The sequence below is a fragment of the Pteropus vampyrus genome, unplaced genomic scaffold (genome assembly GCF_000151845.1).
Source record: "Pteropus vampyrus isolate Shadow unplaced genomic scaffold, Pvam_2.0 Scaffold135, whole genome shotgun sequence".
Classification (NCBI taxonomy): Eukaryota; Metazoa; Chordata; class Mammalia; order Chiroptera; family Pteropodidae; genus Pteropus; species Pteropus vampyrus.
In genome coordinates, this window is record NW_011888916.1 from 1,310,175 (window position 1) to 1,334,364 (window position 24,190).

General features: G+C 50.9%; 1 protein-coding gene across 2 annotated transcripts in view; it reads left to right on the forward strand.

Moving 5' to 3' along the window:
- The window catches only part of RNF220 (ring finger protein 220), a 214,097-nt gene extending 189,988 nt beyond the window's left edge, over positions 1-24,109 (forward strand). For both annotated transcript variants that reach the window (XM_011367561.2, XM_011367560.2), the window contains exons 5-15: positions 359-460; positions 5,207-5,249; positions 8,356-8,399; positions 8,840-8,972; positions 17,044-17,140; positions 17,327-17,413; positions 17,552-17,607; positions 17,741-17,819; positions 22,017-22,125; positions 22,270-22,344; positions 23,092-24,109. In XM_011367561.2, coding sequence (XP_011365863.1) covers positions 359-460; positions 5,207-5,249; positions 8,356-8,399; positions 8,840-8,972; positions 17,044-17,140; positions 17,327-17,413; positions 17,552-17,607; positions 17,741-17,819; positions 22,017-22,125; positions 22,270-22,344; positions 23,092-23,163 — 897 coding nt within the window. In that variant the 3' untranslated portion in view covers positions 23,164-24,109. The remainder of the gene's footprint in view (positions 1-358; positions 461-5,206; positions 5,250-8,355; positions 8,400-8,839; positions 8,973-17,043; positions 17,141-17,326; positions 17,414-17,551; positions 17,608-17,740; positions 17,820-22,016; positions 22,126-22,269; positions 22,345-23,091) is intronic.
- The last annotated feature ends 81 nt before the right edge of the window (positions 24,110-24,190 follow it).

Below are 24,190 nucleotides of genomic sequence, written 5' to 3' on the forward strand. Positions count from 1 at the left end.
GTCCCAGAGTCTCTGCTTACTAAGAGAGAATACAGCGTGTATCATCTCTGGCCACTGGGAGTGGGCTGGGAGTCCATCCCACTGGAGCAAAGGTTAGCTGGAGTCTAGGAAGTTTGGGCCCTCTCAGAGGGTCTCTGCCTATCCCAAGAATCAAGTTATCCTCTCCTACAACCACAGTCCCAGGGCCTGACCACATACATGCCTTCAGAATTTCAAGAGTGGTCTCTCTATCCCTCCATCCTCCTTCTCGATTCCTGTCTGGAATTCATAGAACTGGAATTCATAGAACTGGAAACTCTAGGGGACTGACTGTAGGTCTCATTCGGCCTGAGGCCACATGTCCTTTTTCTTTTTCCAGTCCCTCCTGTTGTCTGCTTCCATCAAAAGGGAAGGAGAGTCTCCAACAGCATCACCACATTCATCTGCCACTGATGACCTGCACCACTCAGACAGATACCAGGTGAGAAGCGAGTGGGATGGGCATGAGAAGTAAGCTCACTTGGGTGAGAGCTTGGAGGCAGTGTCTGGTGTTAACTCCTCCCTTCTCAGGAGGCAAGAGGAGAAGCCTGAACTGTGTTTGGTTCCCTCTATGTCTAGAAGGCACCCAGATGGCACAGGTGTCAGAGAATGTACCTTAGATAGATGGATTTTAGGAAAAGATGTCAAGATCACCAGAGTTCTGGTGGGCGCCAAGCACCTCTAAAACATCCCATCCATCAGGAGGTATCCTCTAGTATTCAGTTTCATAAGGGACATAGCCCCAAAGACATAGCCCCAGATCACCTGCAGACTTCACACTTCAAAACCATGATCCCCTGAGCAAATAACCATTAAGTCCTGCCAAACCTTGGTATCAGTCCCAGAGAGAGAAAGATGGGCAGATATTGCCTGTGAGTGCCTTGGGCAAATGGAGAAGGGAATTAGCACACAATCTTAAAACATCAGAGCAGGAGGGGAGCCTAAGGTTAACATGCTAGCTCTATATGGACCTTCTTTGTGGTTGGAAGGAGAAAGAACCTCCCCCAGAAGCTTCTCTTTCAGAGGAGAGACAGAGCCCTGCCTTTGGAATCCCCAGTCAGATGGAGGAAAACAGGACTCTTCTCCAAGGAATATTTTTTAAATGGCAACAGGCTTTCTCAGGGGAGCACCAATGTGAGAAGGGAGAAATAGCCCTGACTTAGAAACTGCTCTGATGCAGAAAGACAAGGTAGCAAGGACCTATCATCTGGGATAGAGAACCAAGGGTCACTGCTGGTACATATGAAACCTTTGTTGGAATTAGACATGTTCTCTCTGGGCACCCTTTTCTCCCAGATGACACAGTCTTGTGTCAGGGTGCAGAGCTTGGAGAGTGGAGTGACCAGTGTGGAGTGGATACCAGCCTCCACCAGCACCTCTTCCACTGGATACCTTTTTATAGGACTCAAACTGCATACCCCACAGTGCCACCCCTGGGGAGAGATCTCTGCTCTCATGAAACCTGATTTGAGAAGGGCAGTCAGTCCAGTGCCTGGGAGACATTGCCTTCACCCAGAAACCCTGATTTGAATTGGAGAAATGACCCAACCCTAGGAAATTCTGGTCTCATTGGGAGACAAGGCTGTCCCAAAGAGTTTCCCTCAAAGGAATAGACAGAGCCCTGCCTTCAGAGGCCCATCCTCTCTACCCCAATCATAGCATTCAGCCTCACCAGCTGATGAACTAGGAAAAGAATAAGTGTCAGGCACAGGCATAGCATGCTAAGGCATGGCACCAAGGCCTTCTGTGATTTAGATTCAACCTGTATTCCCAGCCTCAATTCCTAATAGTGTCCTCCATGAATCTTATGAGCTATGCTTGCCAAATTATGCTAACCAGTCCCTGGCTGTGTCATTCCTTTCTCGCCTCTGCATTTATACACATGCTGTTTCTTCTAACTGGACTATTTTACCCCACCTCATCAAATTTCTATTTCTCCTTCAACAACCTGCCCAAATCCCATCACCTCCAGGAAGCCTTTCTGGATTACCTATCTCTTCTCATGACTCCTTGTCATCTTATATTATGATCACCCCTTTAGGTATGTTTCCATTGTCCACTGGTATAAAATAAACCATCCCAAAACTTAGTGGCTTAACACAATTTAATAGTTCTCATAATTTGGGGGGTTGAGTAGGCCTTTCCTCACTCATGCAGCTCATTCAGCTGGAAGACTGGCTGGGCTGTAAAGTCCAGAATAGGCTCACCACATGTCTGGGAGATCGGGGGGCCTTGGTTCTCTTCCATGTGGCCTCTCATCCTCGAGTACATTAGATCAGCGTCCTTACTTGGCAATCTCAGGGCAGTGTCACACCAAGAGAGAGAAGGACAAAGCTGCAAGGCTCTTGAGGCCTATACTCTGGAATTCACACATCACTTGTAAAGCAAGTCACAAAGCTAACCCATAACCAAGGGATGAGGAGATATAGCTCTTGATAGGAGTTGTAAAGAATTGTGGCCACATTTAATCTATTACAATGAGCCTGAATCTTCCACTAGATTTAGAGTCCCTCCAAGGCAAGAACCTTGTCTTATCCTTCTTTCCCCCTTCCTTTACTCAAACATTTATCTAGTACTCACTCATGCTCAACTCAGTGTCCTTGCCTTCAAGGGGTTAGATGTGCAAACAGATAATTATAGCCCAGTGTTTTAAATGCTATGACAGGGGCATAAATAAGTTTTTATGGTAGCACAGTGGAAGGAGGAGAAAATCAGAGCAAGCTTCACAGAGGTAATAACTAAACAGAGTTTGAGAGGATGAGTAGGAGTTCATTTTGGTGGACAAAGAATAAAGGGTATTCCAGATCAAAGAAATACTATGTGCAAAGGGCATAAAGGTATAACCCAGAATGATGTATTTGGGGACCTGCTTGCAGTTTGGTTTTGTTAGAATATAAACCACAAGAAAATTGGTAGGAGGTGAAGCTGGAAAGTGCCCCACGATCTAGCTATGTATTCCATCTCCTGATCTGTACATGCCTGGCATGTAGTAATTCCTCAATTATGCTGGATTTTTTTTTTTTTTTAAATCATCAAACTAAGCCTTGAAATCAAGGAGTATTGGCTTCTGGTTTAAATTCCTATTTATTTAGCCTTGCTAGGTTACCTAACCTCTTAACCATTACTTCATTTTACTCTAATAGCAACTGTGCAAGCTGGGATTCATTGCCCCACATTATTGCTAAGGAAACAGGCCTAGAGAGAGGAAGTGACTTTTCTAAGAACACATATATTCTTAGAGGAACAGAGTCAAGATTTGAACTTGAGTCTGTATGGCCCTGAATCTTAGATTGTTTCTCAGCCCTGCACTGGGCTTAAAAACTTCTCTCAAGTATATCCTCCTCCTCTTCCCACTGATAACTCCTACATGCTAAACCATGTGCTGGACGACTAGATAGAGATGACCTCCCAAAAAGAAGGAGCAGATATATAAACTATCAAAATATATAACATCAGAAGGAAGCTAAGGGACTGTGAAAACTCAGAGGAGGCAATTAACCCAAACCTGAGGGAAAGTAAAGCCTTCCCAGAGTCCTGAAGGATGAACAACAGTTAACCAAGCAAGGGGTATGGAACATGAAAGATAATCTAGCCCAGAGTCCAGAGCATGGAGTGCTCAAAGAACTATAGGTAGCTCTGCAAAGCTGAGTATCAGGAAGGCAAAGGAAGAGAGCAGGAGTGCTAGAAGAGTCTGGAGAAGTAGAAAGAGCAGGTCAGAGAAGGCCTGTATGCCATGTTGCAGATCGTCTCGGTGGAGAATCACTGAAGGATTTAAAGGACGGGAGACAGGGTCAATTTAAAGGGGAGACAGGGACAATATAAAGATCACACTATGTGTATTGCGGGGAATGGGTTACAGTGAGAGATGCAAACCAGAAGGCCAGATTGGAGACAGCTACAAATTTAGAGAGCTCATAAGATTATGAACTGGAGCAGTGACATCCAAGAGAGGTATAGCCATTGAAGAAACACTCAGGGGTATCTGTGCTGGGCTTGGGTTCACCTATGTGACTCACACATGGCCCCAACCCTGGAGTGGTCAGTGCAGATAAAAATTTGTATAAGCTATAATTAAAGTAGAGATGGAAGTAGTACAATGGGTGGAAAAGATATTTTTCAGTTAGGCTTGGCAGGCTGCGTAGGAGATACACAGAGGTGGAGATGAAATGATTTAAAAGATCTTTAAATGTAGACTCTGAGATCTAGAGAAGGATGGAGTGTGAGGAATGGAGAAGGATGGGGTCAAGCATCACACTCTCGTTTCTGGTGTGAGCACACCTGAGCGGATAGTGGTATACCCTTATGAACTGGAAGCCAGGAAGAAGGAGCCTGTTTGGAAGATTTCGAGTTCCACGTTTGCCGCGTGGGTGTACAGTGCCTGTGGAAGCTCCAGGCGATGCCCAGGAGACAGCTGAAATGTTGGGAGTCCCCCAGTAATGGGAGTGCTGAAAGGCTAGGGGATGGAGGAGAGAGAGTTGCGACGTACAGCAGGATCCGCGATCGGGAATTCCGATGCCTCCACCCCAGACAACCAGCAGTCCAGCTGCCCTAGGACCGCCGCGCAGGAGGCGGGAGCACGGGCCGGGTCTCTCAGGATGGAATGAGCCCCGCGGTGGGAGGGGGCGTGGAGCGGGATGGGAGGAACGTGCAGCCGCCAACTGGGGCGGGTAGGCTTTGCGGGCAGGAGGAGGGCCCCTAGTGCTGCCCTAGCTGGTTGCTACGGAGTGCGAGCAGCTGTTTCCTGGTCTCGGTCCAGCCCCCCACCATCTTGAACTTTCACCCCTGTCGCGCGACGGCGGCGGGTCACGTGATCAGGGCCAACATGGCCGCCGCCGCCGCTGGGAGCTGAAGTGCCGCCGCCGCCGGGCAGCCGGGGGGAATCCGCCCGCATCGCCGCCCTTGCCGGCTGGGCGGCCGCGGGGCCCGGAGCGCCGGAAGCCGGAGCTGGGGCGGCACCGCGGGACGGCCACGGGGTCCCGTTAGAGCAGCCCCCGGCGGCTATGCCGAGGGCCCGGAGCGGCCGGCGGAGCAGGGGGGCCGGCGGGAGGGAGGAAGTAGGTTTGTTTACGGGCTGTTTGGGGCGGGTCAAGCCTGGGCCGGGGTCAGTGCTGGGGAGGGGGCCAGGACTCCAGGCCGTAGCTGATGCTTTCTTCTCTTTTTTTGCATCTTCCTGGGATCTTCCCCCCAGACCTTCCTGCGAGTGCGAGCCAACCGGCAGACCCGACTGAATGGTGAGTCTTGCCCGGCCCCTCCCTCCGCCCCACCCCCGGCCTCCTCCCTTCCTCGAGCCTGCAGCTCCTTGCTTGCCTGGGTCTTCGACTTAAGGGCCCGTTGCCTTCTTCGCAGTCACAGCGCCTGAGTATGTGCTAAGCGAGGCGGCCGCCCTCAGTTTCCCTGTCTGTGTAATGGAGGTTATGGTTTCCAGCTCTTGCCCAAGCCTCTAAAGGCCTTGAAGAACCCTGGGGGGCAATAAGTGCCAGAGAATGAGAAACAAGCTACACAATTCCACTCGGGAGCCCAGCTTTGAATTTGCAAACTGCTGGGACCTCACTGTACAAGCCGGCAGGGCGCTGAGAATGTTTTTCTTCCAGTTTTTAATCAGTGCCCAGTAGTGTGAATACAGCCTCTCTGCTGAGACTTGACAATGCAGTGAGATCTGGAGTTCCCACGGCAACAGAAACTAACTCATCCCAGGGCTCTTTGAGTTATCAGTCGGCCCACATTTCACAAAGGTGATCAGCGTGGGCTCGACAGCTCTTAAGAGGCCTTCTCTGAAAGCGCACCATGTATGCACTACCTGGCAGCCCCCCCTTTTGGATTCAAACCTCTGGAGCATTCCTATTTGCTGAACACAATTGAATGATCCTAGCTTTTTGTGCTGACTAGGGTGTGGTACGTCTGAGAGTTGGTTGTAAGGGGTTTAGGATCTCTGGACCTGCTGGTAAATGAGTGAGGCCATGGATGTTCAAGATCCCCAACTCCTGCCACTTGGTCTCTGCTGCCAGGCTGAGCCCCAGTCTGAAAAAGGGCGAGCATTCATGAGCTGGCACCATGTTAAACATTATTATCATAACACCTCTTAAAGGAAAATATTAACATCTTATAGATAAGGAAACTGAGGCTGGGAGAGGTAATAGTGATTTGTTTAACATCACACATCTGGCATGTAACTGAGCCATGATTTAAACTGAAGTTTATTTACCTCTGAGGCCTGGGCTTCTCCAGCCATACCATGCCACCTCCATGGCAAATCCTGTGACTTTACCTACTCAGAGGTAGCCTCTTGGTAAGGAGCAAAACTTTCCCTACCATACTTTGTTTATTTTGGTGAGAAAAATAACCAAACCTGCCTTGTTTGAGGATTTCCAGGCCATGCTTAATCCATCAATCAGGGTGCTTTCCTGGGACTACACAGGATCTTCTGGCCTGGGCAAGGAGAGCACCCAGTATTGTGCCCTCTTTGGCAATTCTGTGAGATTTGTTTCTTTATTCAGTCATCAAACTGTCTGTCATAGTCCCCTTACCAGAGAGGCACTCCCTTGGCTCTAGACAGGATAGGTCAGGAATCTTTGTATTCACACACTGCTTCATACAGGCTTCTAGCACTCTCAAGGTCCCTTGCTCAATGCCTTTTTGATATCTAGCATTCCTTCTCCAGCCCAGCCTTGGCTCTAGAGGGTCAAGGTGGTTCGAACCTGAGATTCTAAGAGTTAGGGCAATCAAGACAAAAGAAGCTAGATCTTCATTCACAAAATCAGGGGGCACCAGAACATAATCACATCTCTTACAGCGAGAGCACAGGAAATTAAAGAGATGGGCCAGGCTACAGACCAAGGTTTCTCAAACTCCATGCTCAGTCCCGATGGGATAGTGGCTTTCCTATCTATTTGAATCTGTTGAGGGCTACTCTGTTTTGGAGTTGGAGTAGCTCCCTGCCTCAGGTCCTCAACAGGGAGAAGCTGGGACCCCAAGTGCATATTCTTGTTGCCTTAACACACTCACAAGATCAATCTTTGTTGATGTTTATCAGTCAAGGAGACTCTTAGGACAGGAGAGCATTCTAGGTTATGGAATCAGACCTGGCTTCCTTTCCTGCCTTTGCCACATTTTAGCTGCTTGAACAAGTGCCTTGATCTCTCTGAGCTTTGAGTTTTTTCATCTGTTAAAATAGATAATGCAACCTAGCTTCAGGATATAGAATTAAATGAGCTGCCGTGTATAAGTTATTTGACTTTGAGCCTAACACAAAGCTATAAATTATAATGTATCAGTTCTTACCTATGTTACCTCTCACTTGTGTCCCCCTCCCTAAACTGCATTCATGATCTTCCCACCAGGGTCAGTGTCTATGAGGAAGTTCTTCCTGGCCCTGCAATGGGGAACTTTTCCCTCCTTGGCTGCCTCCTTCCAAACCCATTCATCTAATCTCAGAGTAGCTACCTCTGCTTCTGCTGTTGCATTCAGGGAGGGGTTAGAGGGAAGAGTCCCTTGTTTTGACCCCTTCCTGCTTCAGTGACAGGAGGGCTGCAGAGAGGGATTAGTGAGCTAATTAGAAATGATTGCATCTCTCAGCATTAATTAGCAGTGTTGTGGGCTTGCAGTGTGCACTTTGGAATTGAGCCCCCTGTGGGACAGCATGGCAGGCAGCCCTCTGCCTTGGGGGCCTGACAGTCCCTCTGCACTGATTAGAAATGATAGAACAGGTTTGGGTAGTCACAATAAGGGTTGCCCTCTCAAGGTACTCTGAGCTTTCTGACTCAGACCCTCTATGTCTTTATCACTGGGCCTTGGTCGCCTCTTCCATAAAATGGGAACAATGAACGTGAGAGAAATTCTTCTTGGGTTGATTCTAGGTAGGACACTAAGGGCTCTTGGCCTAAAAACAAAAGGGGTTTTAGCTGATAAGTGAACAACAGGCCACATCAGTCCCCTGGAGGGACCTTGAATTCTAGCCAAGAGATGTTTTCTAAAGTTGTATTTCTTGACCCCAAAAGAGCCCATGATCTTGATCTTCTAGGAAGATACCAAGCAACAATGGAGTGTCTTTGCTCATTGGACTCCTTGAGTACTGCAGGTAGGGAGGTATGCATTAAGCTTGAGCCAGCTCTGGCCACAGCATAGACACTTTGCTGGCCTAGCTCTAATCTCTCCAGGTGCTCTTGGCAAGGCCCAGTCCCCAAAGGAGCAGAAGGTGCTGCATAATGAGGGCCAGATCAGTCACTGAACAAAAGGGCTAATGGCTGGCAGGAGGTCAGGATGTGTCAACTCCACTGGGACCCTGGGAACTACAGTGACCGTCTGCCTGTTCTGTGCTTTGTTTTCGGTTTCTCCATACAGCTCGGATTGGGAAAATGAAACGGAGGAAGCAAGATGAAGGGCAGGTATGTCCCCTGTGCAACCGCCCCCTGGCAGGATCGGAGCAGGAGATGAGTAGGCATGTGGAGCATTGCCTTTCTAAGGTAGAGGGGCCATCACCACCTACCTCTTCTCCCCTCCCCCTTTCCCTTCACACTAGCTGCTGACTGCCCCCAGATCTATGGGCTGTTGGGGTCTCTGTGTGGTCTCAGCAGCTTCTTCCTCTTTGTTCTTTGCTTTTTTCCTTTGCTTTCACTCTCCCACTCCTCCCCTGGGGCTCCAGTGGAAAATCATTGGGAAGAGGCCCAGGTCCTTGACCACTAGATTGGCTTACTTCACAGGAGGCCTGGAGCTGGGGGCCCATCTGGCATACCGCAGCTGGGGGGCCAGGGCTGTGCCTTCCTTGCAGGCCTTGGACAGGTAGGAATGGCCTGGGACCCGCATGATCCTGCTCTACTCTTCACAGAGGGAAGGCTCCTGCATGGCTGAGGATGATGCCGTGGACATCGAGCATGAGAACAGCAACCGCTTTGAGGAGTATGAGTGGTGCGGGCAGAAGCGGATACGGGCCACCACTCTCCTGGAAGGTGGTTTCCGAGGTACAAGCAGCGACACATAGTCGCTCTCTGGCACTCTGGTGGTCAGGCCTTTGCTGGGTATTCATCAGTTGGGAGCCAAGAGGCCAGGGTTGGTGGCTGGTCGTGTGTTCCACCATGTGAGAACTGCTGCTGGTGGGGCTCCTTTGTGACCATGCTGCCTGCCTGTGATGTGCATATTAAAATAGACATATTTGGGTGGGGAAATGGAATTGTGAGGCTGCAAGCTAGGAGTGACGAGGGGGGCTCTCAGCCTCGGGTGATGCATTGAAGGTGACAGGCAAGCCGTGTTAGCACCTGCATAAAATATTAAAGGGACGGTTATGCATTTATCACTCCATCCCTCTTAAGGCTGATAAATGAGAATCCAGCAACCTGCTGTACACCTCCAGCACTGGGGGCCCTGAGGGCTTCCAGGCAAACACATTGGATTTTCTTCTTCCTCCTCCTCCTCCTCCTCGTCTTCTTCCTCTTCCTCCTCCTCCTCCTCCTCCTCCTCCTCCTCCTCCTCCTCCTCCCCCTCCCCCCCCTCCCCCGACCCATGTCAGAAAAATCAGTTACAGAGGAAAGAGTGAGTTATGGCAAAATTTGACCTCCCATGAGCTTCGTTGGTGAATCTAATTTTAGCTCTGATCCCATCCTCCCTGGGCGCCCTCTGCCCTGAAGCAAGAGGGACCTGGGCCCAGCTGCTCCCTGTTTCCCTCAGGCTCTCCCCAGTTGTTCCAGAGGGGTCTACAGGGCCCTGCCCAGCTCCAGTGCCATTCCAGCTCCTCAAAGGGATATGGCATGGCCCAGTGGAAGTCTCCCACCTGCAACACACCAGGTCAGACAGCAGACTGGTTGAGTGCCCAGGGTCAGTGTCCTCTTTTCAAACTCCCTTGCCTTGGCAGGGGAAGGGGGAGCTATCTGCCTCCTGGTCTCCAGCTCTTCTCTCTTCTGTGTGCAAGCACAGCTGGCACTGCAGCTTATGGTCATTAAGTGAGCCAATCTGCTTCCATCTGCCTCCAGTTCTCTGGGCATCACCCTTGGGAGAACAGCTATGTCTGGTCCCCAGGGAATCTCACAGCAGCTAGGAAGAGAGTCTCTGCCTCTTTGGGGTCCTGCCACTTGGTCTGGTGGTAAGGGGTGATCACAGTGCCGTCCAGTGCAGACTGGCTACACTAATGGGCTCCAAGCCCAGGTGGGGCATTATGCCACTAGGCTTCTCTCACATTTTCCAAGCGTTTGGGGACAAGCCAAAGTATAAATCAGGAAGGTTAATCAGACCAAACTGGTTCCCAAGCCTAAGCACTGAGCTGGGAAATGTTCACGTGCCATTTCACTCTGTTTCTGTCCTAAGTGTCTGAGGCCCTGGGAGAATGAGCAGCAAAGCCCAGGATCCCGTGAACTATACACACAGGTGTCTGGTGGCAGCCTGTGCAGGGTCAGTTCCAGGATGTTGCTCTGGGTTCACTCTGTTGGCTGCTGCAGATATTCACACCTTCCATTGCTGTGGCAACTTCTTAGGTTTCTTGGCACACAACTGGATCTGATGGCTTCTGGGCACAGAAAGGGCTTAAGGGGGATAAAGCTACGTAGGGCCTGCTGATTTGACAAAGTATTTCCCCTGCACTAGGATGCACTTGCAGAGCTGGTGCGAGGGGCTCTTAGGCCTTGGGCGGGTGTCAGTTTTCCCAGAGTGTTTACACTGTGAGGTTGTTCTTTCAAGAATTCCTAAGGAGAGTTCAAAGGGGGCTTTTCTTTGAGCGATTTGGAAGCGAGAATGAGAGTGAGACTTGAAGAGGGAACAGGGGCCGGAGGTGCCTTTATCTGCAGAGAATTGCTCCAGCTTTCCTGATAGAAGCTGCTGCCGCCTCTTAAACAGCTTAGTGCAGTCAAAAGACAGGCAGACTTGAAAGGCTGTTTTACAGCAAGATCAGCAGGGGCCACGAGGCAGAGAGGCAGAGAGCGGGGCGCAGTGGAGCGGAGGAGGCTGAGGCTTCTCAGTGGAGGGGGAAGCTATCAAAGGAAGCTCTGGCTGATCCAGACTGCTTCTGTCACCGAAACTTTGTCTGCAGAAGCTGGCCATCTGTCAGTCTACTCTTTCTGGCCTGGACCAATAGTCTCAAACTCTTGGGGGGTTGGGTGTGGCCCCGCCAGGCGGGCTGGTGTCAGTGCAGCGCATTGATCGCCCGCCGGGCGGGCTGGGCCGCAAGCCGGGCAGCGCGTGCTTAATGTGATTGAAAGGCAGTTAAAATGGCGGTGACCTTTTCAGGAGGAATTAGATTGCCTGCCAAGACCGGTTAGAGGGAGTGATAACGCTGGCTGAAGAAGCTGCCCAGCCGACTTCAGAGAGAGGGAGCAGAGGCAGGATGAGCAGGCGAGCGGTGAGGCCCATTTAAGCTGCTCTGTGCGTGCTGACAGAACAGAGATTGCTGTCCTTGTTAGATATGAAAGAATTGAAGAATTGCAGATAAGGTCCTATATCCGATCATCCCCTACCCCGCTCCCAGACCAGGGCCCCTTCGTCATCTTCAGTAAAGCTTCATACCAGGCCCACTGGGAGCTGGTCTGATGGATCAAATCAGTTCCTTGGAATATAATCAGCTATGGAGCCAGTGGACAAGCAGGAGTTTTGGTGACGACACTTGACTGAGGGGAGCAGGCCTTAGAGATGGGACTTACGGTTACTGACAGTGAGGCCCAGATAGCTCAGGCCTGGGAGTATTAGGAATTGGTATTTTAGGAAAAAATGAAGGACCAGACATAACAGGTAAGCACCAAGATAGGTCCAGCTGGAAATAGATCTTTAAGAGACTAAGGGAAATAGGTAAAGAATGCAAAAAAGTAAATTAGAAGAAACTTTCAGTCTAGGAAACACTCTGGCCCTCTCAGTTCTGGGAGAGATTGTGGGCTGTCCCCTCAGAACCTTAAGTTTGCTAACCTGCTACTGCTGTTTCTCCCCACCCAGAGGTATAATTGCCTCAAGGGCAGCACACATTGCCTAGTGCTTCACCAGCATTCCCTTAAAAGAACTCAGCGGTTACGAGAAAAAAGATACTTTTGGGGGGCAACATGCCTGCCCTGGGCAGAGCAAGAATGTCTCTAGGCTAGAGCAGCAGGCCACAGGAAAAACCTAATTATACAGCCCTTGGAGATAAACCTACTCCCACATATAGTCAAAGGAGGTATGTGACGAATGAGCCACAGCTTTCCTCATTTCCTGTTTCTCCAGGTCCTGGGTCCTGGAGAAGAGACTTAAGGTAGTGAGCTTTGTTCCCTCCCCTGTATTGGTTGCCAGTGAAAGTTCAACCAGCTGGATTTGAGGAGCCTGAAGCTCATCATATCTGAAATGGACAGACTGGAGAGAGGACATGGGAATGGTTGGTTTCAGATAAGGTGACAGTGATGTGGTGGACACATGAGTGGTGAGATGGAGGAATTTCCCAGGAAGCTGCATAAGAAACGGAAGGTGCTACAACTATATCTTTGAACCTGAAGGGAAATGGGTTGCTAGAATCCTGGATTAAGCCCCTTTGAATCAAACAGGTCGAGGGGAGGGAGAGGGAAGGTACTAAGAGAATCGGCTGTGCAGGGCCTCTGCCCTGCCCAGATCCTGGCCTAGGGATTACATCTTTTTCAAGTTTCTGTCTTAGATTTAGGCTGGTTCCAAGTAGCTGAATGAGGCATCATGAAGAGGACAGGCAGGGCAGCTCAGGCATGGATCTTTGAATTGGCTGTAGTGAGAGGAAACTTAAGCACCAGATTATGAGTCAAGGGGGTGAGAGATATTGTGAGTCTAAGGGCACAGTGAAACAGGCCTTGCCCCAGCTATTGCCTCCTTTGGCATGTTGGTTCCCAAAAGATGGGATCCCTAGGTGCTAAAAATATCCCCCGGCAGAGCCCTGCTGCTTGATTCAGTCAGTAACAAGTGTTGGAACAGCCAGCTGCTGGAGGCAGCCTTGGATTGGAGGGCGTTAGGGCTGCTGCCTTTAGTTATAACTGTTGCCTGGTGGGAGCGGTTGGAGAGGTGGCAAGGAGCAGGGCACCTTCTGTCCCCTGTGGTGACTGACGGGATTTAATCGCCTTTTGGAACACAATTGTTAAGCTGGGACAGGAGTGCAGGCAGGAGCAAGTATCAATGGTTTTAAACGGCGTCTGTCTCTCTATGCGTCTCTCCTGACGTGAGGCAGTGAAACGCGTTATCGAGGAGGCCCGGAAAGTGGCTAAGTGCGTTTGACACACGCCAACTCCCTGCCTCCACACTGGATAATTGCATTGTCAACTGTTCAGCGAGGTGGCAGGTGACACTGCAGGCCGATTGATTGTCCCGCATCGCAGCTCCCCAGACTGTCAGCTCCCCAATCGATGGCGTTTACACAAGACACCGTAACTGCATCTGTAACTAATTCCAGTGTAAAACTCTCCGGAAGCTGCTGCTCCTGACCCCCCTTCCTTTTGGAGAGCACAGTCCTCTGGAGGGCCCCAAGACTTTCCTTTCTCCCTAGGCTCTGGTTTTGTTGGGAGCAGTAGGTGAGGAAATCAATGGCTCTTTTTTTGTGGTTTCAGGTTCCAGGACGTTACAGTCCCCAGTAAACGTGCATCTCCAGTTTCTCAATCGATTATCTGATCAATTGATTAAATTAACAGTGATTTTTTTTTTTTTTTCTTCTCAATGACCCAGGAAGAAATGAGTTTATGGGAGGGGGGTCGTTTTTATAAAATTTAGACTTGTTTATCATTTCTGCACTTAACCCCCTCCCTCTCTATTGCTAAGTGTACACTTGGAAGGGATTTTTCACTGCCCACCCTCCAAGGACTCGGACCCACTCTGCTGAGCATCACTGACCTCCAGGCTTAGTTTGCCTGTTGGCAACAGCCCAGCCCTTTGTGCCACTTTAAGGTGGAGCCAAGTCATGACAACAGGGCCTCCTTGATGACTAAAGGGTACTCTGGGTCATCTTGGAGGTCCTCAGGGCTGAGTCCATTCCCTGGATAGAAGCAGCAGCAGCAGGAGTGGCAGCTTGCCTGTTATCCCCAGATCTGTACAAAACAGGAGCCAAAGGCTTGGAAAGGAATTCTCTGTGCCATCTCGCCTCTGAGTACTGGCTTGGGATGTTCCAGCAGCTGAGAACATAAAACGACTGTGGAGCCTTCCTCTCAAAGCAGGAGGGGGGGCGAGCTGGCTGGGGCTCTGTCTGCATAAAATGGCTTTATTGCCGTTTCTTTTTATTATGATTCTGCCAGAAGTCAGCAAGTGACATTTCATTAAGAAAATAAAGTTTAATGTGCTGGGAAGGAGGTTGGAGCAGGCTGGGGCAGCACAAGAGTGAAATTGGCAGCGGCAGCCTGTTCTGAACACCTGTGGGGGTGGGGAGAGGTTCCCAACATCTGTCTCCACTGGGGTTTGGGGTCAGGATCAGAGTAAACTCCTCAGACCAGAGACAGAGCAGCCTTTTCCTTGGCAAACAAGATATGTTGTGCTTTCTATCTTGCCTGATGGGTCAGAGGAGCAGAAGCCCAGCTGGAGCCTGGGAGCTGGTAGAGAAGATTGTGTCCTGAGAGGTTTCTCAAAGACACCAACTAATCAGGTCTTGGCCTTCCCTCTAGCACAGGGCTCCCAGGATCTAGTAGAATTGCATTTAGCCATTAGTGCTTAGGTATATGGTATGGTACCTGTCATGGGTCTGGCCAGCTCTGCTGGAAGTGGCACACATATAGAAATACCTGGAGAATTCTCACCCATACTCAGCACCTTGAGGGTAGGGATCAGATCCCTCAAGTGCCAAGCCAGGCAGAGGATAAACTCTAAAGGTTGAAAGAATATCGTTGAGGCGGTAGTTCATTCAGGAAGTATTTATAGAGCAACTGCTGTGTAGGCACTATGAGTTACTAGAAGGCATGGTTGAACCAACCAGACTTGGCAGAATGAGCAGACATTTGATTAGTAGACCAGGAAGGACAAGATTCTAGATAGAGACAGCAGGAGGTAAGAAGGCATGGGAGCAAGAAAAAACGTAGAATTTCAGAAACCACGATAGCTGTGTTCCACTGGAGTATGAGTCGTTCTCGAGGCCTGGCAGGCAAGAAGACTGCACAAGAAAGGATTTCAGGCCACAGGGCTGCTTTCAGTGTTGAGAAGCTGGGGCTTTGGGGTGCCCTGTTGTCTGAGTTTTGCCATGGGTTCTTTGATTTCCTTTTTGCCCACCCACAAGCAGGACTGGGCAGGGCCAGGCTGAGCTGAGGATGTGAGACTGACTGTTGAGCTGCCTGTACTTGGGGGAGGGGGGTTGGCAGGGCTCGGGGGGCACACGCTGTAAGTGAACCTGATAGCTACATTCTGATTGATGGCAGAGTTTGTCTCCCAAACTGTCAGAGGGTTTATAGAGGTGCCACTCACTCACAAGGCGGGAATTGCTTGTCAGGACACCTGGCCGTGAATAGGAGACAGAGCTGTTACTTGGTGTTTTCTCAGCTTAATGGCCCCATTGCTGACCTGCCTGCTGCCTTGAGTTTGTTGGTGCTTCGGTGTGGAGGGCAAATGAGGACTGTCAGGGAAAGGTGGAGCCTAGGCAGTGCCTAACCTCTCTTCCCCCAGTGCAGCTTACTCTGGAATGGGTTGAACCTTCGTGAGACCAGAGACAGGAGGTATAGGAGGAAGAAGAAGGATCAAGAAGAAAATACTTTTGAAATGAACTTAAAAGATGGAGAATATTCCAAATGGAGTGAATAGTATGAGCAAAGGGCTTAAGAGCAAGACTTACAGAGTTAGGTTTAAGGTGCAGTAAGTAGTCTGTCCATATGCATAGGGCTTGTAAAGTGAAGTTAGGGGAAAAGAATGAAAGTAGAGAAGTGGATACATCCAGATCCTAACGGATCTGGCTGAGGAGATGGGCTAGATTGTGTATGCAGTGGGAAGTCATAATCAGTTTTGAAGCAGAGAAGAGAAGGGTCAGAACTATATGGTAGGCAAGCATGAAGAAAACAGACAGGTTTGAGGAACCATTACAAGACTGTTACCCTGAGGAGAGGGTCAAAGCCTGACAGTGGAAAGAAAAGACAAGAAATTTCTGAGATGATCAGGCAGAATTTTGAGCTACTTCCTCACCTCTTTAAGGATTTCCTTGCTGATTCCACTCACCACAGATGCCATCACTTTCATCTCTTTCTGCTCTGGCAGGGCTGCTGTGCTGGCTAGTGAGAAGTGGTCCGAGACCACTGGGAGAAGGCAGGGGCAGGGATGGAGGAGCAGCTTTGTGGCCCTTGGCCCTGGGCTTTCAAGAAGGGTGGGTAGACCACATGGCAAAGTAAGTTGGCATCCTGTAGCTTCAGCAGCTCTCCCTCCCCATTGGCCAAGAGTCTGCCTGTGGCTGGGCCAAATGCCCCTTGGTGGGGTCACCTGCCTGCCTGGCACTGCCTCCAACCAGCCTGGTTGCCTTCATGGACTGCTTTGAGAAGCAGGTGTGCGTGCCTAGTCTCTCTCATCTGTCCCTTCCTAATCCCTTTATAACTGCACTTGTCCAGGAATCTGGGCTGAGTGAGGTGGAGATGAATAATTAATGTCAGGCGCTTCAGACACCAAATATTTGAACAGCTGCCTGGTGTTTTTGCTGGCAAGGACCTGGCAGCCAAAATCACAGTGTTGGCTGGGGGGTCCTGCTGTATGGCTCTGACTGGACTTAGCCAGCCTGCTCTCCCCTCTGATGGACTTATCAGGCTGGACACGGAATGCTGAGGTCCTAGGTTGGGTGATCTGATAGACCTGAGTTTCTCTGTCCTCTTCTTGCTCTTCCTAAACTTGGAAGACAGGAAGACAGCAGGTCTAGACTGTCTCCTGAGGCCATGACATAGTGTTTGAGTGGACTAGTTTATGAGACCATTTGGAGCAGCAAGCGATAACAGAGAAGGATGAGGTATGCGGAGTGAAAGGGACTGAAATGTCAGTTAAGTGCACCTGAGTATTCTCTATATCCCAGGCCCAAGTTACTATCTGGGCCTATCTAGCCCAAAACTTGATTCCTACGTAGAGGCAACAGAAGGGGCACCCTTGACCTAGTTTTGTTGGCCCCCAGTCCTTACATCCTGCTTCCCACAGGCTCTGGTTTCGTCATGTGCAGCGGCAAAGAGAATCCGGACAGTGATGCTGACTTGGATGTGGATGGGGACGACACTCTGGAGTATGGGAAGCCACAGTATCCTTGAGGCACTGTGGGACAAGGTGGGGCTGGTTGGACAGGGCAAGGGAATAAGAAAAGTAGCTAGCACCTCTGGTACTCTCCCACATCACCACGGCAGGGTTAGTGTTTCTGTTTTGGCCAAGATTCAACTCTCACAGCCTACTACAAACTAGGATCCATTGTCCTTGACCACCATGCCAGATACACGGAGGCTGACGTCATCCCCTGTACAGGAGAGGAGCCTGGTGAAGCCAAGGAGAGAGAAGCACTCCGGGGCGCAGTCCTAAAGCAAGTGTGGGCACAGACTTTGGGGGTGCCATAGAGGAGTGGGAAGCCCTGAGGCAGGGGTCAACCCAGTACCTACTCTCAGGGCTGTCCTACCTGCCTTCAGGGCTCACTTTGTTCTTTCTCCTTCCTTTCCTCTAGTGGTGGCCCTCCCAGCACACGCATCACACCTGAGTTCTCTAAATGGGCCAGTGACGGTAAGTCCTGACCCAGGTTAAGAGTAATGGGGGAGAGGGGACATCCTTGGGTGGTGGTGACTGACTCAGGCCCAGCCCCTCATCCATGCTGCCCAGTCTGGCCAGAGTATGAGTTGCCTCTCTATCCTAACAGAAATGCCATCTACCAGCAACGGGGAGAGCAGTAAGCAGGAGGCCATGCAGAAGACCTGCAAGAATAGTGACATCGAGAAGTGAGTGTTGGGCCAGGAGGGGGCCCCTGGGACAGCAGTTCAGTGGGAAAAGAGGGGCTACCAGGGCTCCCGGCCCTCCCTCAATCCTGCAGCCCTGGGCACACAGCCGGCAGTAGGGCCCAGCTGGTGCTAAACGTGACTCTGTGAATTGATCACTGGGCCACAGCCCTCGGAGCCTTGGCAGCGGGAGGAGCAGTCCGCCTGCCTGCCCGCTCGCCCGCCACGGCGGCCTACACCCGGGGAATGTGATGTATGGCCGCCCAGCCCAGCCGGCACACTTGATTCATCTCCAGTTTCTGTTTCTTAATCGGGAGCTAAATTGGTTTCATTTTTCTTGTCCCGGGTGGCGCTTGCAATGGGTTTTAGGCAGAAGCATTGGGTCTCATCACTTCTGGTTGGAATTTTTGTCCTGGGTTCTCTGGCAGGGAAAAAGGGGATCCTTTAGCACTTCATCCAGGGCTGGGAAGCCCCTGGCTTGGATCCCCAGGAGCTGCAAGGACTTGAAATCAGCTGGGTACCTTACTGCCTTTCCAGAAGCCCAAGCAAGGCCTGTTTTAGCCCCAGGAGGTGGCATCGTCCAGTTCTGGGTGCCTAGAGCTACTGCCGTTGGCCATTGCTTAACTCCCCACACCCACCCCAGCCCTCTACTGGAGGCTAGGTTGCCTAGGGTTAAAAGGCAGCCTCTTCATTCCAGGACCAGTGTTCCATCTTGCCTCCTGCCAGGAGAGTGGATTGCAGGCCGGTGCAGGGCCGGGTCGGTGGCCCAGGGTCACCTCCCATTTGTTTCCCTCCATTTTGTGTTGTCATAAATTCATTCCAGCCCGTTGTGGTTGATCAGTTTATCTCGGCCGGGGCTGCGAGTGCTGCTGGCATGATGTATGGGCCGCGGCGCAGGGCCCGGCTGCCCATGAATCACCGCAGCTGCTCCGTGTCAGCGCGGGAGCGGGCCGCATGGGTTTGGCGCAACCAGCTTGAGGGGGGAGGAATGACGTATGGATGTTTATTTAATAATTCTCTCCTACTCCAGCTGAGCGGGGCGGGCGGGGCCATAAGGGGCACCCACCCTCGTCTGGAGGGGCTGCTCATAAATCAGAAAGACAAGATCATTAATCAGGGATGGCGCCCAAGGGGGAGGTGGGGGCCAGAGCCAGTGGCCATCCATGAGGGTACACCCACCCAAGGCTGAGGGAAGTCAGGATTTCTGTCCCACCTGTGTGAGCACAGGCACCAGTAGGCACAGTGCTAGAACAAATTGGGGACGGGCTCATTCATATGCAGAGATCTCCATTAGGTCTGGGTCTGCCAAGATGGGGGCTCTTTAGCCCCTATGCCTTCTCTCTTTCTTGTACACAATATGGTTTCCCGCCCTAGATCTTTTTCACAGCCCAAGGAAGGAGTAAAGCAGGATGTCATGGCTTCTAGGGAATTCTCCACCCTACGTCCTGGAGGGGCTCAGGAATAGCTCACAGCCAACCTGGGTTGGCTTGAGTATTTCACCAACACAAAGAGTAGAAGTCAGGTTTTGTGCTGAGCAAACCTAAGACAGGGTGGATTCTGGAGTTAGATGTGGCCTTGGAGCTTTTGGAGATGATTGAGAAATAGCTTCATTCTTTCTTGGTCCCATCTTTTTTGCCTTTCCAACTCTAGCTCATTCTCTGCTTTGGAGTTTGAGAATTAGTTTGCTACTCTGGAGTAGGCTGCCCCCAGCTCCAGGCCTTAGTTTCCCCATCTTTGAAATAACCACATAGAACCAGGCAAATGCCCAGCCTTGTCCTTGGAGAGGAAGGGAGCACAGCTACCCATCCTTGTCTCCTTGTCAGGAATTAATAGCAATTCAGATGGGGATGGCACATGTGGTATTGGGCAAAATGCCAGGGGAAGAGCCAGCTGTGCAGGTGCTTGTGGAAGGGAGGGGGTGGTGAGGGCTTTTAGAGCTAGAAAGTTGAATGGATTCTCCCAGGGAAGCAGTCAGAGCTGTTCTCAGCTTGCCTGGATAGAGGCAGGGCGGAGAGAATCATGGACCCATGGATTAATGGATCTAGAGCATCCCTAATAAACACAGCCATCAGGAAGTCACATGTTATTGCTAGTACCCTAAGAGAGGAAGGTTAGAGATTGAAGTTTGTTGCTACCCATGGAATGTTAACACCATCTATCCTCCCCGCCCGCAGCCCCACCCCCCCCCCACCCACCCCCACCCTCCCCCCATCACTTACATACCCAGCAGGGGCGGACCACCTATAAGCTTTCATGCTTTCTGAGTCAGGTGTCTACCCCAAGCTGGCAGAACAGGCTGCCCTTAGGAGATCCTTCTTGCCCACAGCACATTGCACTTGGATTCCATCTCCTTGCTTCCTTATTGAATATCTTTTAAAGCTCAGCTCTTATTCTGTCACAGCCCTCTTCCAACATCCTCAGCAACTTCCCATTGCCTGTAAAATAAACTCTGATTGTGGCATCTGAGGTCTTCCCAGATATAATCTTCTTTCCCACTTTAGCACTTTCTGCTTACCCACAGGTGAGCCCTCCAGCTACATGGGTTCTTAAGCCTTTTTGGCTTTTGCTCCTATGTTGCCTCGGCCTTGAGACCCATCTCCTCCTGGGTCTATTCAATGTAGAGTAATAATGGTCAGTCACATAGTTACTGGTTGACTGCAGGATTGGTCTACCAAGGTTTAAATCCTGTTTCCTCCACTCTTTGTGGACCTTGGGCAAGCTACTTAATGTTTCTGTTCTTCTTTAGTTTCCTCGTATATAAAATGGGAGTATTATCATCTCCTCATGGGGTTTTTGTGAGGTGTAAATAAGATAATTTTCCATTCCTCAGTACAGTCCCTGGCATTTAGTAAGTGCTTAATAAATTTTAGCTCTTTTATTTGTATTATCATTATTATTCCCTAAGGCCCCTCTCCAATACCATCTTCTATTCCTATAGGAAGTATTCTCCCTCTGTGAGCTCCTCTGGGTTCTGTTCATTTGTTTTAGGAGGGGTAAGAGGGATAACTCCTTGAGATAGTCCTAGCTATTCCCTGTTCAGTATTGCAGCCCAAAGAATCTTCAAGAGGTTGTAGAGACCTTCTTGTGTAGTGCTTGATGAACAACAGGTGAGGACTACCAGGGCATCCGATGTGCCTCGGATGACACAAGCAGTCCTTGAGGCAGGCCAGACCTGTAGCCCAGGTACCTAGATTATGTGGGACTCATTCAGTCCCCACATCTCTCACTCTCTGGAGTTTGGATGTGCCTAACGTAAAGCTAATGTCCATAGCCAATATTAGTGGAGTGCTTAGCTTTGCCCTCAAGGAACTGAGTCTAGCAGAGGAGACAGAGACATCTGCAGTTACACTGCTGTGGTGGAGTCCAGTACAGGGTGCTGGAATGGCACAGAAGAGGCAGCCACCAATGGTGGTGCTGGCTGGACGGCTGGAAAAGGCTGCTGGGAAAAAATGGGAACTAGGCCTTAACAGTGAGATGGAACTAGTGAATTAGGAGGTGGGGGTGATCCAGAGGAAAGAGAGAGTGCTGAGAGACCAATGGAATGAAAAGCAGTGGTGTGTGTGGAGAATTTTATTATTCGGTGTGGATGGAGCTTAAAGTATGTGGTAGGGTGCTGAGGGAGATAGCTGGCTGCGGACGGAGGAGGAGGCCCTTGTAAGCCTGTGAGGAGTTTGGTAGAGCTTTACACTGGGGAGTAAAGGGAGACATTGAAATGCTGGAAATAGAAATGGTCAAATTTGTAAAATTCTGGGTGCTGGGAATGGAATGGAAGAGAATGAGGGGACTGGAGGCAGAGAGGCTATTCAGGTTAGTGGAGTAATCCATAGAAGAAATCATGAGAACCTGGGCAAGTAATGGTAGAGGTGGAAAGAAGTGAAGAGACTTCAGAGATGTTAGAAGGTAGATGACAGATTTGGGATGTCAGGAGTGACAGGGATGGTTGCAGGAAGGAAAGGTTTGAGAATGGTTCATAAGTGTCTGGCATGGAAACTCACCAGGGTGGAGGTGGAGGAACAGGGAGGGTTAGGAGTTCAGTTCTGGAATGTGGAGTTTGCAGATATAGGATATGGGCAGGTGGGGAGTGGGGCATCTGAGAGAGATTTGTAAATGTGCTTCTAGAATTCAAGGGAGTTATGGGCCGGAGGGTCAGGTTAGGGATGCCAGCCTGCTGCCTGCCTAATTGTGCTCTCCTCTTCACAGAATAACAGAAGATTCAGCTGTAACCACGTTTGAGGCCCTGAAGGCTCGGGTCAGGGAACTTGAACGGCAGCTATCCCGTGGGGACCGTTACAAATGCCTCATCTGCATGGTGAGAGGAAGGGAACCTAGGCGTGCCCTTGGTCGGGCTTCAGTGCCCTCTGGGGGTTGGAGAGGGTCTCTGCATTGTGATCTGAACTCTTTAGAGGGTGGGCCAGCCTCAGCATGACTCTTTCTCTGCCCACCTCCTCTCCAGGACTCATACTCGATGCCCCTAACGTCCATCCAGTGTTGGCATGTGCACTGCGAGGAGTGCTGGCTGCGGACCCTGGTGAGGTGGCATGGGGGTCAGGGAGGGTTTTGCTGTTCTGGGTACTGCCCAGATGTCCTTGCCTATGCTTGAGCCTGCTTTGGGGGAGGGATGAGGAGGGGCAGGGGGGAGCGGGAGCATAGAACACAGCCAGAAGCCATGATATCCCCCCACCCTAGCTCACCACATTCTTATCTCCCCCACCTCAGGTTTATTAAATTCTCCCCTTCTTTGAGTTCACTGCCTCCTTTCCCTCTGCCTCCACCCCCAGAAGGCCCACTGTGTCACACATAGTGGTGAGATCCTGGGTCAGGAGGAGGCTGGGTGTGGGTAAGCAGGACCAGGGCCTCTGCCCCTCCCCCTCCCATTACTAAGCTCCCTCTGCTCCTGCCCCTGTTCTTCGCTTGGGAGCAGCCATTAAAATGTCGCCCGGAGACAGCAATAAAAGGCCCGGACGTGGGCTCTGTGTCCTGATCAAAGGCCGCGTGTAATCTTGTTAGGGCCGCAGCAGCCACAGCTGGACCTAGCCTTGTTCTCATTACTGGGGCTCCTGCTGCGGGGCTGGCCAGGCGGTTTGATCCTGGCATCCCCCCAACGCAGGAGCGTGCCTGCTTGCTCACAGAGGCTGCCCATGTCCCCGACCTGGGCTGACAGGATCAAGGTCCCAGCACACAACTGGTGCAGGGAGACATGGCTGCAAGTCTGGGTGCTCACATGAGCTAACATGCAGCACAGTCTATATAACCGAAGCCCTCCCTGTTCTTGCAGGGTGCCAAGAAGCTCTGCCCTCAGTGCAACACCATCACAGCGCCCGGAGACCTGCGGAGAATCTACTTGTGAGCTAGCCACCCCAGACAGGCCTTGCCTCAAGCAGCCCCGCCTGCCTGCCTCTGTGACGTGACTACCCCTTGTACATACTTTCACACAGGTTCCCCATGTACATACACACACACACACACACACACACACACACACACACACGCACGCGTGCACACGCGCCTTTGGAGCCAGAGTGGAGGCTGAGGCCCAGGCCCTGCCTGCTGGCTCCAACCACGATTGGGGACCATACCTGTTCCAGGTTCTGTTCCCAGGGTGGGGCAGGGAGGTATAGGTAAGGGTGAGTCGCTGGGCAAGGCTCCTGAGATCCAACCCCCAGACTGACAGACGGACAGACAGACATGCAAACACCAGACTGAAGCACATGTAATATAGACCGTGTATGTTTACAATGTTGTGTATAAATGGGACAATTCTTCGCCCTCTACTCCTCCTCCCCTTTGGTTGTATGATTTTCTTTTTCTAAGAACACCTGGAAGCAGTGCCTCCTTCAGGGCTGGTTGGGGGCTCGGCCCATCCATCTCTTGGGGTGCCTACCTCCCTCTCTCCCTTTGATGTCCCTTCCCTATCCCATGTGCTCAGTGTTCAGTGGTGTATATTTCTTCTCCCAGACATGGGGCACATGCCCCAAGGGACGTGATCCTCTCCTTAGTCTTAGCTCCTGGGGCTCTTTATAAGGAGTTGGGGGAGGGGGGATGCACAGGAAATGGGAACCGAGCTGAAGCAAGGGCCGAGATTAGGGCTAGATGAGGGTGCTCCTGGCTGCCCAGCCTTCTGCCAAGAACCACTTCTGGGATTAGAGCTGCTGTTCCCAGGGAAAAGTGTTGTCTCCCCCGCCCCTCCCATGGGCCCCATGGTGTGATGCTGTGTCTGTATATTCTATACAAAGGTACTTGTCCTTTCCCTTTGTAAACTACATTTGACATGGATTAAACCAATATAAACAGCTGCTGCCTGTGTGTACATGTGTAGGAAGGGATAGGTGATGGGATGGTGTGGACAGGCAGCTGAAGAGTTAATTCCTGGCAGC